The 14,741-nt window shown below is 41.4% G+C and overlaps 1 protein-coding gene across 1 annotated transcript; it reads right to left on the reverse strand.

Annotated features, from left to right (window-relative positions):
• Positions 1-1,891: 1,891 nt before the first annotated feature.
• On the reverse strand, positions 1,892-14,197 carry LOC131400064 (histone H2A.V). Its single transcript, XM_058534752.1, has 5 exons — positions 13,896-14,197; positions 9,300-9,377; positions 5,918-6,031; positions 3,431-3,560; positions 1,892-2,223 (listed from the first exon to the last, which is right to left on the reverse strand). The coding sequence occupies exons 1-5, from the start codon at positions 13,896-13,898 to the stop codon at positions 2,162-2,164; spliced, it is 387 nt and encodes a 128-aa protein (XP_058390735.1). The 5' UTR covers positions 13,899-14,197; the 3' UTR covers positions 1,892-2,161.
• Positions 14,198-14,741: the final 544 nt, after the last annotated feature.

Raw genomic sequence — 14,741 nt, forward strand, 5'->3', positions numbered from 1 at the left:
AAAGACCCTATTCTCTGTTGATTATTTTGCCTTTTCTATTGCTACTTTGGTTTCTGAAAACTACTAAAACATCACACAAGGATAACTGTGGGTCTTCTCAATATGAAACTTGTTCAAAATATGTGCCAAGATAATTCAATCAAAATTTGAAATTTTCTTCTCGTCCTGTTTTGTAAATCAAAGAGCAACAGTTCTTTATATAATTCCAGATGGAGAGGAATGATAGGATATCACCCATTGGCAACCCCCAATGGACTCTCGGATCTGGGCAATGATCATTAATGGTAGCTAAAACACTTAGGGGAAAAGCTGAGAGAATTTGATAATGGATGGAGTGGGCTGGCAGCATCCAAACCTACCATCAGTCTTAACATTACAAGATTAGAGACAGGCAGGCATTAGGTGCTCCCTGATGTGACACAATAGAAAGTTTACAATACCACCTATGAATTATTTTTGTGAAAAAGCAAAACAGAACAAAAACAACCCCTCTACACTTGTCAGCTCATAGGAAATATAGGGGACAGAGAAAAGCTGTTAAAAACCATTAGGATGCATTCAGTAAAATCCATACTTGGAGACAATTCTATAGGACAAACAACTCAGTTTCTTCAAAAATTAAATTACAAGAAAAACAAAAAAGGAAGGAAGAGAAACCTATAGATTAAAAAGAAACTTACGTGATATCAATAAAATTTAAGATACAGATCTTGTCTAGATCCTAATTCAAACAAAGCAACTGTAAAAAACTGAGACAATCAGGGAAACTTCAATACTGACTGGATATTTGATATTTATAAAACGTGTCAGCTATCTTAAGACAATGGTATTGTAGTTACGGGCTAAAAAGTGTCCCATCTTTAGAGACACACTCTGAAGTAAGTAGACACGAACATAAGTCATGCCGGAACAGGAATCAAACCAATCCCTTGGGAGAAGGGCTCAGGTGGGGATACAGGTAAAACAAAACTGACCACAGGATAACTGCTGAAGTTGGAGGATGAGTACACGGGGGTTCATTACACTGTTCTCTTTATTTTTCTGTATTTTTGAAAATTTCCATAATAAAATATGTTTTTAAAATGAGAGTTTTGTTTTGATAGTGTTGTATTATAAAACATTAAAAATTTTCCTTTTTTAATGAAGACTTCCTGGCAGAAAAATAGAGTTTTCTGATGGACCATTAACTAGTACATTAACTTAAATCTTAAAACAGTTACTTAGAAACTGACAAAGAAAAAAAATTTTTAATATACTGTACAAATTACTGACTGTTACTGTATCAATAAAATACCAAGAAAAGTTGTAATTTTAAGCCAAAAGCAGACAACTTTGATAAATTTAACTTCAATTCTAGGTAAAAGTATGGCCTCTGGAGTCAGCCAAATCTAGGTTTGTATCCTAGATCTGCCATTTTCTATCTACTAGATAAATGTTTTCTGGCAAATAACTTCTCTGAGCCTCAGATTCCACATCTTTAAAGTGGGGGTAATAAAATTTCTTGATCAGTAAAGCAGTTACCACAGGGCTTGCCACACAGCAAGTCCTCAGTAAATAATTAGAATAATTCCACTATACTATTTCATGAATTCTAAATGCACGTTTTCATATTCTAACATCTCTGAAATCGGGATATATCTCATAACTGATGGTATATCATAATTTAATTGGCAGAGTTTTTCATTCTTTAGTGGCATGTAAAATACTGATGCATACTATAAATAGATAGCATCTAAGATTCAATACAATATGGTATCAATCATGGTAAAGCTATATTTCCAATTTCTGTTTTAAGATTATTCTGAATATATAAGTGATTTGAAACTTAAAAATTTCAAAGTATGAGCAAAATATTTCCAACACATCACAAACAGAACAGTTTTGAGACAAATTATTTTTGTAAAAAATGGTTTATCAACTCCATTTTTGTATAAAACACATGGGAGAAATCTAGCCAATCAACACACAACTGTTGCCGCACGAAAAGGTACTTTTATCAAACTTCGAGTCTAAGAACGTACAAATGTTTCTTTTATGATGTCTACAGTAATTGTCTATGCTTTTCCATTTAACTGTTTTAAAAATTCCACATATCCCCATTATTTCTTGTCTCAGTTACAGTACAATGACGGGGAGGAAGAGGGTTGGTTAAAACACCTCTCTAAGCAGTTTTCTGCTGTCCCTTCTTTCCAATTAGAGACTTGTGGATGTGAGGGATCACACCTAGAATGAAATGAAAAGAAACAGTATTATTAAAAAAAACTTTAAGCTGGCTATATCTTATACTTCAGTGCCTCGACCAAAAGGAGCAATCATACAAAGAATGAAATTTACTGAAGTCCCCTTTCACATTCCCATCCTGTTAAAGTATCTACGCCAAGGGCTCCCCCTTCTCAGGGTTTGACATCCCCTCTAACACTGTCTGCAAAATGGTGTGATTTAATGAGTTTTGGAGAAGAGTAACCATAGCTTTCAAGAGGTTCTCCAAAGGTGATCCAAAAAGGATTAAGAACCACCAACTTATATCTTACCTTCACTGATCCTGACTCATTTGATGATCTCAGCTCTGACTTACAAAGGCATCATATTAAGCAATTTCTCAAGATTTTTCAAATATATATTGAGGAAGATTGGCCCTCAGCTAACATCTGTTGCCAATCTTCCTCTTTTTTTTTTTCTTTTTTCTCCCCAAAGCCCCCAGTATATAGTTGTATATCTTAGTTGTAGGTCCTTCTAGTTCTTCTACGTGGGACGCCGCCTCAGTGTGGCTTGATGAGCAGTGAGTAGGTCCTCGCTCAGGATCTGAACTGGTGAATTGTGGGCCGCCAAGAACGCACGAACTTAACCACTGCACCACTGAGCCGGCCTCTCATTTTTTAAATATAGTTTAAAGGGTATGGGAAATATTTTAAACACCAAGTTTTAAATATCATATATATATATATATAGGGCCGGCCCCGTGGCTCGGCGGTTGAGTGAGCGCGCTCCGCTGCTGGCGGCCCGGGGTTTGGATCCCAGGTGCACACCGACACACTGCTTCTCCGGCCATGCTGAGGCCGCGTCCCACCTGCAGCAACTAGAAGGATGTGCAGCTATGACATACAACTATCTACTGGGGCTTTGGGGGGAAAAAAACAAATAAATAAAATCTTTTAAATAAATAAATAAATAAATAAATAAATATCATATATGAAATTTAAATAAAGAACTTGGTAAAATAAAAATAGTATTGTATATGGCTACAAGGAAAAGAAATATTTATTCAGATCATAATGAAAAGAAGCCTAGAATTGTAATAGCTTTAACACTTACGGAATTTAAGTTTATATGTTTTATAGTTGGCTATTCAAATGCACTGGATCACTGATCTGAATTATATATTAATTAGAAAGGCCAATAGCAATCTAGGTTGAAGAGGTAAAATACATACCACCCCCAGCTATGGTAGCCTTGATAAGAGAATCCAACTCTTCATCACCACGGATCGCAAGCTGCAAGTGACGCGGAGTGATCCGCTTTACTTTAAGATCCTTGGAAGCATTACCTGCCAGCTCCAGCACCTACAAGGCATCCATGAGAGCACATCAAACAAAGGGTGAAGTGTTTAAGGATCTGGTGTAGACTTATAATTATAGGTAAAAAGATCACTATAGCATCTGTACACAAAAACCACAAAATACATAAACCAGTAACATGTTTCTTTTTAGTATTTCTATAAAGCTTTTATAAGCTCTCATTACTTCATTTGACCCTTTCATATTCATTCTCTGCAAGAGAGCTAGAAACTTGAGTAAAAACCTAAAAATCTACCTCCACAGAAAGAAAGACAAGGGATAATACTATCCCTTAGCCAAGATTCTAAATGTGAACATCTAGAAAAATCATGTATTTCAATATATACGTGTAGTCTATTTTTGCAAGCCCTTGATGGCTGGAATTTATTTTAGTACTGGTAGAAAAGTTTAAAAATACACTTAAAATAATTTCTTATGCAGAGTTTTTAACGTCATTGGGCCCTATAATCTGTAGGCAATAAGCCAAAAGTCCTAATGGGAATTTTCAGTTAGATGAATTTCAAGGTCCCAGCTGGCCATAAAACTGCATTTTTAATTTGTTTTTTGCCTCCATAGACTATACTGGCATTATAAAACCTTTGATGGAAGTAATACAAAAATAACTCCACAGAGCCTCCTCACTTAGAGCAGTGGGAAGCCTCAGTGTACATCTGAGGCAACTGGTCCGCTTTAAAAACCACCAGTACCCTGCTTTATTCTCCCCTGGGCCTCTGGTCTGGGGTGAAGCCTGGCACCAGTATTTTCTGAAAGCTCCCCAAATGATCCCAGTGTGAAGCCAAGGCTGAAAAGTGATTACCCTGACCTTAGATTTCAGTATTTTCTTTACCTCTGCTAATGACTAAAACCCCCAACTTAAATATCTGAAAATATGTTGACTGCTTCTATATATATATATATATATATATATATATATATATATATATGTTTATTATCTAATCTTAACCTAAAAAATTATAATGAAAGTTCCCAAGAATAAAGAAAACAGGAGTTTAGATGAGACGAACATTGTGAGCCAGAAGACTATGCCTCCATACAAGTGAACAAAATGAGTACCTTTCTGAAGAGTCTACAGCTAAAAATAAAAACCGGTGTTAAGACTGATAAGGAAGAAAGGGAAAAGACGTTCTCAATGAGTACCATGTTGCCAACACAAAATCCCTGGCTCATGACATAACAAAGCTGAAACTGTCCATAATTCAATGTTAAATCTCCAATGGCACACAAATGACTTGGTGAGATTAATGAAATGACAGCAATGATAATTAACACGCAGGTTAAATCTAAATCTTTTAGCCTAGCTCTCAATCATATCTTTCCTGAGTGGAACCTTCCCTTTGTTTCTATTAGGTTGGCTATCTCTTCCACTTGACTTTTTTTTTTTTTTTTTCTGAGGAAGATCAGCCCTGAGCTAACATCCGTGCTAATCCTCCTCTTTTTGCTGAGGAAGACCGGCTCTGAGCTAACATCTACTGCCAATCCTCCTCCTTTTTCTCCCCAAAGCCCCAGTAGATAGTTGTATGTCATAGTTGCACATCCTGCTAGTTGCTGCAGGTGGGACGCCGCCTCAGCATGGCTGGAGAAGCAGCGCGTCAGTGCGCGCCTGGGATCCAAACCCGGGCCGCCAGTAGCGGAGGGTGCGCAGTTAACCACTAAGTCATGGGGCCGGCGCTCCACTTGACTTGTTTACTACTCAAATTACTTCTCTGGCTTGGAATGTAGTTGAAGGAGTTGCATGGCTTCCCATTTGATTTCCTTAAGAGGGGTAGGGATGGAGGAAGTGATGGTTCATGATCCAAGAATTACGAACTCCTGCCTAATTAACTTCTCTTCCTGAAACGTCAAACTGAGCAAGATACATTTTATGCATATAATAATGCAGACAACCAGAAGGACTGATTAAGTCTTCTAACAAATTTCATATCATCATATTTGCGATTTTTTTTTAATGTATCATCACACTGGCAAAACCTTATCCCATCCCAAATCTTCATTCACTAAGAGGTTATCCTGTAACTTCACAAATATCACCTATTGATTATACACATACTCAGAGTTCACTTAATTAGTAGTACAGTATTTAAATTATTTTACGCTCCTTTGTCATGTCACTTAAAAACCTGGATTGTTGACACTTGCTTAACTTTAAAAATCGGTACGCCAAGGTTCTTTTTGACACTGGTACTGGGTAATAGGCTGATAAGACACATCTAAAACTGCTATTAAAGAAATCAATGAGCCTATGTATCTTTTTTGTTTCAAACCCATATTTCATGGGTTTCAGCCATTAACGGTCTAGCACACCTTTTAGATTCCCGTATATAACAGACATTTTCCCCACAAACCTCAGCAGTGAGATACTCCAGAATTGCAGCACTATACACTGCAGCAGTGGCACCGACCCTTCCGTGGCTCGTGGTACGAGTCTTCAAATGTCTGTGGATGCGGCCCACAGGAAACTGAAAGAGAGACCGTCCAAATGGGAAGCATTTAGAGTCTTAACATCACATTAACGAGTGTAATCAAAGGCTGAATAATACGAGTAAAGCATGAAATAAAAAATTTGGTTACACATATTAGAAACTAAACCTATTTGGCAATTAAGAGTTCCTAGGGCCTGTGTGTTACATCCTAGTAATCAGCCCAAAATCTTCATGCCTGCTTTTACCCTCCCGAGAGAGACTAAAAGTTAAAAAAACAAGAACCACCACAGGGTTTTATGAAATAGTTTCTCCATAATGTGGAGGGTCATTATAAAATGAAGAGAAACTATGCTGTGCAGGCATCAACTGCATATCCCACATGGCCTAATAATTGTACTCGTATTGAATTCCTTCACATAATAGCCTTATGCGACTTTGAACCTCCACCACCTTCCTTGGACCCCAACTCCATTCTTCTTTCCTCAGTTTCAAGAGGTGATCTGATAGCTAAGAAAAACCAACACGGGTCTGGCCCCGCGGCATAGTGGTTAAGTGCGTGAGCTCCGCTGCTGGCGGCCCGGGTTCGGATGCTGGGCGCGCAGCGATGCACCGCTTGTCAGGCCATGCTGTGGCAGCGTCTCATATAAAGTGGAGGAAGATGGGCATGGATGTTAGCCCAGGGCCAGTCTTCCTCAGCAAAAAAAAAAAAAAAAAAAAAAAAGAGGAGGATTGGCAGATGTTAGCATAGGGCTGATATTCCTCACCAAAAAAAAAAAGAAGGAAAACCAACACTATTCTCTCCTTATGACTCTTTTTTTTTTTTTAATTTTATTTATTTATTTTTTCCCCCAAAGCCCCAGTAGATAGTTATATGTCATAGCTGCACATCCTTCTAGTTGCTGTATGTGGGACGCGGCCTCAGCATGGCCGGAGAAGCAGTGCGTCGGTGCGCACCCGGGATCCGAAGCTGGGCCACCAGCAGCAGAGCACGCGCACTTAACCGCTAAGCCACGGGGCCGGCCCCTCATTATGACTCTTTCTACTTTCTGAGAATAGGTACTTTCTCATTTCCAAGGTATCCTAATCCCACTTGTCTGTGCCTTTGACTCTCCCCCACCAACTTTCTTACAGACCTTCCTCACCCTGTTACTGCTCCACCATTTCAACAGCTCCAATAACTTCCTTTCCATTGGCTCCCTTCCTTCTGCACCCTTCACTTAAAACTTCTTCACATCTCTATGGCAACTGCTTCCAGTTACAGTCTGGATATATCCTTTCCAAAGGCAAAACTTAAAACTCTTCCTTTATTTTCACCCAATCCAAACTTGGTTTCTGTCTTTTTTTTTTTTGCTGAGGAAGATTTGCTCTGAGCTAACATCTGTGCCAGTCTTCCTCCATTTTGTATGTGAGTCACTGCCACAGCATGGCCACCGATGAGTGATATAGGTACGCACCTGGGAACTGAACCTGGGCTATGGAAGCAGAGTGTACTGAACCTAACCATTAGGCCATGGGGCTGGCCTCAAACTTGGCTTCTGTCAAACACCATTCTTAAAGGCCAGCGGTGACATTTTTTTTTTTTTTGGTGAGGAGATCAGCCCTGTGCTAACATCTGCCAATCCTCCTCTTTTTTTGCTGAGGAAGACTGGCCCTGGGCTAACATCCATGCCCATCTTCCTCCACTTTATATGGGACGCCGCCACAGCATGGCTTGACAAGCAGTGCGACAGTGCGTGCCTGGGATCCAATCCTGCGAACCCCGGGGCCGCCACAGCAGAGGGCGCGCACTTAACTGCTTGCGCCACCGGGCAGGCCTGGAGCAGTGACATTTTAATTATGAATCTATTAGCCACTTCTAGATCGCATCCTTAAGGAGAAAAGGCATGATTTTTGTTGTTGTTGTTTATATTCCTCCTCTAAGTAATTCTAAGCTCCCTAAGAGCAGGATCCACGCCTTACTCCCTCTCTGCATCCTCAGTGACTGGCATGCTGTCTGACATACAGAAGGACCTCAAAAACCATTTCTTTTTAGGCTGCAGAGATTACAAAGAGTTCTAATACCAACTCTGATTACTCTTCAGTCTTCTCTTTCCCTGACTCAAATACCACGTGTTTCTGAGGGGTCCACCAATGTCCTTTCGTTTCTTTCTCATGCTCTAGTTAGGAAACTCATCCATAGCATGAACTACCAATTGTACATAAATGATGTTAAATTTGTAATTCTTTCAATCACCTCTCTAGGAAAGCTGGACTCAAATCTACAACTTCTGGACATCTTCACATGGATGTTTTGGTGAAACTTCAAAATGACTCCACTGAAATTTATCATCTCATAACTTGCCCCTACTACAAACTCCTCTGTCCCTTAGGTTCTAAGCCTTAGAGAAACCTTTCTTTGACTTTCCTCTCAACCCTATATCTCTCCTCCCACTTTTTGGGAGTGCATACATGCCTTCTATTCCTTTCATCTCACCCTAGTTCAAGCATGTATTACCTTATTCCTAAACTACTGCAACAGCCTCCATCTGTCTTCCATCTCCCACTTCAAATTAAGGACATTTCAAATAAATTCTAATTGAGATTTACACGATGTTCTAAAATATAGAATGTACCCATCAAATCTAAGTGCCTGTCCCCCTTCCTTCAGTACCACCTGGATCACATCATCCGCTTGCTCAAAAACTTTCAATGGCTCACCACTGCCAAGAGGATAAAATCCAAACCTTACAGCCTGGCCTTTAAACTTTCACGTTTAAAAAGTCTCTCTTACACATAGGGAATAATTCTTATCCAGAAAATTTTGAGTTTGTGGTTTAAATTTGTAAATATATGAAATTTGAAAATATTTAGCGTTTCGAGCATATCACTCAGTCTAAAACTGAAGCTATTGGGGAAATATTCAGAGAACCAATGGTTAGTTCATTATTCTACTCAAAATACTACCTCATTCTGAAAGTTAACGTACCACCACAAACACCTTCTTCAAAAGAAAAACCACAGCATACTCACTTCCATATGATACAATTTATATAAGAACCAGAAACATAATTATAATCTAGAAATAATAGATTTTAAGAGAGAAAAATCACCAAATTCATTTAAGATCTTTCCACAATTTGTTCTCATTTGGAAGAAGAGAATCCAAATTAAAAGTTGCTTTACGATTTAAATTTTGACCAAGTAATCTCATTATTAAAGATCAACAGACCAAGTACATTTTTGTAATTTACGAAACATCTATGGATCATGAATTACAAGAGTAAAGAAAATAAAATAATGAATTACGACAGCATGAATACATTACCTGTAGCCCAGCTCTCTGTGAGCGAGACACTGCCTTAGCTTTGGCCTTCCCACTGTCCTTTCCAGCTTTGCCTCCAGCCTAAGGGAAAAAAAGCTCCAGATGAAGAGTTGAAAATGGTATTTCAAAAATATTCAGAAAACAAAATTTCTCCTAGTTTTACTTTAGGTAGTTAAAATCTGGGTGATTTCCTTCCTCAATTTTAAATATACATGTGTTATATCACCATTTGTTAATTTATATAAAAATGAGGTCAAAACTTAAATATTTATTTAAAATGAGGTTTCTAAAAAAACTTGAACATTTCTCAAATTTCAGACTGAAGAATCTTCATCAAGTCAATATAACTTTTATGCTGGAAATATTTCATAATGAAATTATTTATTTATTTATTTTTTATTTTTTGTGAGGAAGATCAGCCCTGAGCTAACATCCATGCCAATCTTCCTCTTTTTGCTGAGGAAGACTGGCCCTGGGCTAACATCTATTGCCAATCCTCCTCCATTTTTTTCCCCCTTTTTCTCCCCGAAGCCCCAGTAGGTAGTTGTATGTCACAGCTGCATATCCTTCTAGTTGCTGTACGTGGGACGTGGCCTCAGCACGACCTGACAAGCGGTGCATTGGTGAGTGCCCTGGATCTGAACCTGGGCCACCAGTAGCAGAGCGTGCACACTTAAGCGCTAAGCCACGGGGCTGGCCCCTGAAATATATATATATATATATATATATATATATATATATATATATATATATATATTTTTTTTTTTTTTGGTGAGGAAGATCGGCCCTGAGCTAATATCTGCCAATCCTCCTCTTTTTGCTGAGGAAGACTGGCCCTGGGCTAACATCCATGCCCATCTTCCTCCACTTTATATGGGACGCCGCCACAGCATGGCTTGACAAGCGGTATGTTGGTACACACCCGGGATCCGAACCAGCGAACCCTGGGCTGCTGCAGCGGAGTGCGCGCACTTAACCACTGTGCCACCAGGCCGGCCCCTGAAATAATTTTTTTAAATGTCAACATATATCACTTCCACAGAAATATTCACAACTTAGCTCTCTGGGAGAAAAAAAAAAGCACCTTAAAAAAAAAAAATAAACAGAATTATCCTATGATCCAGCAATTCCACCTCTAGGTATATACCCAAAGAACTGAAAGCAGGGACTCGAACAGATATTTGTACACCCATGTTCATAACAGCATTAGTCACAATAGCCAAAAGATGGAAATAGCTCAAGTGTCCATTGATGTATAAATGGATAAACAAAATGCTGTGTATACATACAATGGAATAGTATTCAGCCATAAAAAAGAAGGAAATTCTTGATTCTTGCTACAGTATGAATAAACCTTGAAGACATTATGCTAAGTGAAATAAGTCTGTCACAAAAGAACAAACATTGTATGATTCCATTTATATGAGGTACGTAGTCAAAATTATGGAGATAGAAAGTAGAATGGCGGCTGCCAGAGGCTGAGGACAGGGGTGGAATGGAGAATCATTGTTTAATGGGTACAGAGTTTCAGTATGGGAAGATGAACAAGTTCTGGAGATGATTGGCAGTAATGGTTTCACAACAATGTTAATGTACTTAATGCCACTGAATTGTACACTTAAAAACAGCCAAAATGGGCAATTTTATATATACTTTACAATTAAAAAAAAAAAAAAGACCTTCAAACTTATACTAAAGGGGTTAAACAAATACTACTTCAAGTGACAGAAAATAAATACTTCTCACATAATCTTAATGTTTACTAACAGGTATATAAATGCAATGGAATATTATGCAGCCATCTCAGCAAATCAAGTACAGATATGTGCCGATAAAGAAAATCCACAAAACATATTTCTTTGTGAAAACGGCAAAGTATATGCAAGAGGAATGAACTTTTGTTTATATAAAAATGGGGTATTATAGAGTGTGTGTACACATACATTTCTAGAAGGTGACACAATAAGGTAAAAAAGTTATTTGTCTCTAGGGAGAGAACACTGAGGATCTGAACTGAGAGGGAAACCAATGTTCTCTTTTGGACAGTTTCTTTTACCATTTAAATCTATTATTTTTTCACTGTAAACAAAAGAAAAACCTAATTAAACAAAGAAATCAGTTTCCAAGATTGGCTAGCTGTTTGAAGATCTATATTTTTGAAGTAGAGAATAAAATGTGAAATGGCAATCCCCTCTATAATGCTTTCCTTAAAAATTTTTTTAGGGGGTTGGCGGGTGGCGTATCAGTTAAGTTCGCACACTCCCCTTTGGCGGCCTGGAGTTCGCTGGTTCGGACCCTGGGTGTGGAGCTACTCACCACTCATCAAGCCATGCTAAGGCGCCATTCTACATAGAAGAACCAGAAAGACCTACAACTAGGATTTACAACTATGTACTGGGGCTTTGGGGAGAAAAAAAAAGAAAAAGAGGAAGACTGGCAACAGATCTTAGCTCAGGGCCAATCTTCCTAAAAAAAAAAAACCACTTTTTTTAAGTTACAAGGTATATAGTCTCCTAATTGCATGTCTCAGTTGACTTAACGTTTATCTCCCAAAATCATATAAAAAAACCTAAAGGCCTTGGCAGGCATTAGGAGCAGGAAAAAAATCTAAGAACTAATTCATATCTCTCTCTTTTTTTTTTTTTTGTGAGGAAGATCAGCCCTGAGCTAACGTCCATGCCAATCCTCCTCTTTTTGCTGAGGAAGACCGGCCCTGAGCTAACATCTATTGCCAATTGTTTTCCCCAAAGCCGCAGTAGATAGTTGTATGTCATAGTCGCACATCCTTCTAGTTGCTGTTATGTGGGATGCAGCCTCAGCATGGCCGGAGAAGCGGTGCATCGGTGCGCGCGCGGGATCGGAACCCGGGCCGCCAGTAGCAGAGCGCCGGCACTTAACCGCTAAGCCACCCGGCCGGCCCCTCATATCTCTTTCTTACATTTAACAATTTAGCAAGAGAGACTGATTTCAGTTTAACAGAGAGAACTGAGAATCTCTAGATTTCCACTAGGATGCCTCATATATTTTAAGAATTTCTGACCATATTGCTATACAAGAAAAAGATATTGCATAATTTTCTGGTATCTGAGGTCTGCTCAAGTAACAATATATTCTCACTTATTCCTCAAATAAAGAAATCTTTTCAGCTGTATTTGTTCTGGTATAAAACATTAAAAAAAACCTCTCAATTGGTGCATGAGTCTAAAATTATAATCATTGTGTCTCTATGACTGCATTATAAAATAAGAACTAGTTATCAATTAAAAGCCACCAACCGCAAAACTCATCAGGCTTCCCAATTTACTCTTCTTAGGCAATTTTATCCCTACTGTTTCAAATCCATCGCATTTGCTGTTTTATCTATTTGCTTTTTAAGGAAGGAGACATGAAATCAGTTTCTAAAAACCTCAATATATCAAATGACTATTTCCAAGGAGACTCCAGGTACATTACTTATACTTAATAAAAACAAACTTTTATGGTATCAAGTCTGTGTGAATATGAAACTGTACAGTAAATGAATAATTATTTTCTTTTCGTAACTCCCTCAAAACTGTGCATACTCTCCCCACTTTGCAGATTCACTTTAACATATTCGATGGCTGACTCAGAAACTAAATACAAGTACTATAAAATTTTTAATTCTAAGAACTGAATTAGTATTAACCTGGGTTGAGTATCTTGGTAGAAAATATACCTATGGAGAGAACTGGGGTACTTTTCATACAGAACAACTTGAAAACTGGATACCAAGGTACTTTCATACTAGTTTAATAGACACATGCTCACTTCCCCTCACGTTGAAAATCTTAAAAACAAGAACGAAATCTCGATGCCTCCTGCATTTTTAGCTTACTCGGACGCGTACGTATTTTTCGCCACTGGTAAAAAGAGACCCCGTATATAACGTATCGCTAGACAATAAGTGAGCGACACCTTAAAAACCAGCAAGGATCATGCAAATCATCAGCTCGAGCAAACCAGGCTACAGAGTCGATGTCAGTGGTACAGACACCGCACAGTAATCGCACTACAGGTTACAGAGACCGGCGCGCTCGTCCCTAAGCGCTGGCCCAGGTCTGAGATGTGAGACTGTCACATCTCCACCATCCCTGTGTGGTTCAAGCGCCGGGCTCCTCGTCCACACCGCCCGCCCGCGGCAGGAGGGCGCTCGGGCTGGGCACCGCGCTTCGCCACCTCCCACTTGGGCCCCCTCTCCTCCTCGCAACTTTCCAAGGGGCCAAGCTCTTGCTCTCACGTTTCCGAAACGCCGCACTTTTCTTCCCGAGCTCTGCGTCTCAGGACCAAACCCCGCACAATTCAGAACTCAAAGTCGGTCGCAAGGGCCGCGGAGGAGCTCCCGTGCCGTCAGGGCCGCGCCGGCCTCGGCCTGCTCCCCTCGCTTCGCCCGGGTGCCACAGCAGGCGAGGCCGGGACCGCAGCGGCCCCGCCGTCACCGCCGCCGTCACCGCCCGACGCCCGCCCCGCCGTCACCGTCGCCGCCTCACGCCCGCCCCTCCTCACACCCGCCGCCTCAACAGGTAGCAGCGCCGCCTGGCCATTGCTGCCCTCCTGCCCCCGCCACCCAGCCGTCCTCACCATGGTCTCGGCCGCTCCCGCCCTCACTCCCGCCGAGCCGCTGCCGCCGCTCCGCAGCACCGACCGCCGCCGCCGGAGCCGGGACAATAACCGGGGCCCGCCTCGCACCGTCCCGACCAATGCCTGCTCGCCTTGCTCGTTTGAACCCCGGAGGCCGCCCAATCGCGCGCCTCCTTCTAGCCAGACCCCGCCTCCCCGGCCCCTCCCCCCTAACGGCTGTTTGTTTTTGCACACGGCACTCGGAGGCGGGGCCTCCAGCCCCAACACGGACGCGCCTGTGCGCGAGCGGGGGCGGGGCCACGCTCCGCATTCCACCTGTCTTCAAGGCCAGGGCCTGATGAACGGAGGGACCGGCCAATGAGGGTAGACGGCTGGTGGAAATCAGCCAATGAGATCATCGCCCGCGAGCCAGTGAGGCGGGCCTCTGGGAACGACAGCGGGATTAGCCAATGGAGAGACCAGTGGAGGCGGTGATAGCTTTCCCGCCCGTTGTCGGCGTTGGCTTTCCAGGTTCTGAGAACTGTTTAGAGGGAAAGGGCTGTGGGGTCGCTTCTCGCGGCGTCTTGCCACAGACTCTGAGGAGTCTTTCGTGCTAGCGGGAACTCGTATGTGTCGGGCACTCTTCCCGGGGCAGCGGCTCTTCTCCTCAGCGCCATTCCGCCGGCGTCAGGTTAGCCGTGACGACGCGCAGCGACAAGGGAGAGAAGCTCGGAAATGGGGTCGGTGTCCCCGCGGCCGCTGCGAAGCTGAGGGACTGCGCGAAGGCGGGCGCGGCAGGCGCTCGGGGGCCATGTCCGCCCACGGCAGCTTCCGGAGGCGGGTCCGCGCGGCGCCCACCCCACCGCT

The sequence above is a fragment of the Diceros bicornis genome, chromosome 41 (assembly GCF_020826845.1).
Source record: "Diceros bicornis minor isolate mBicDic1 chromosome 41, mDicBic1.mat.cur, whole genome shotgun sequence".
Lineage (NCBI taxonomy): Eukaryota > Metazoa > Chordata > Mammalia > Perissodactyla > Rhinocerotidae > Diceros > Diceros bicornis.

What these genes read in the sequence shown, in the direction of transcription:
- LOC131400064 (XM_058534752.1), bottom strand. An exon ending in CACAGAGAGCTGGGCTACAG is followed by an intron (nt 6,032 to 9,299) that starts GTAATGTATTCA and finishes TCTCTCTTTCAG; the next exon opens with TTTCCTGTGGGCCGCATCCA. An exon ending in GGCTACCATAGCTGGGGGTG is followed by an intron (nt 2,224 to 3,430) that starts GTATGTATTTTA and finishes ATTTCATTCTAG; the next exon opens with GTGTGATCCCTCACATCCAC.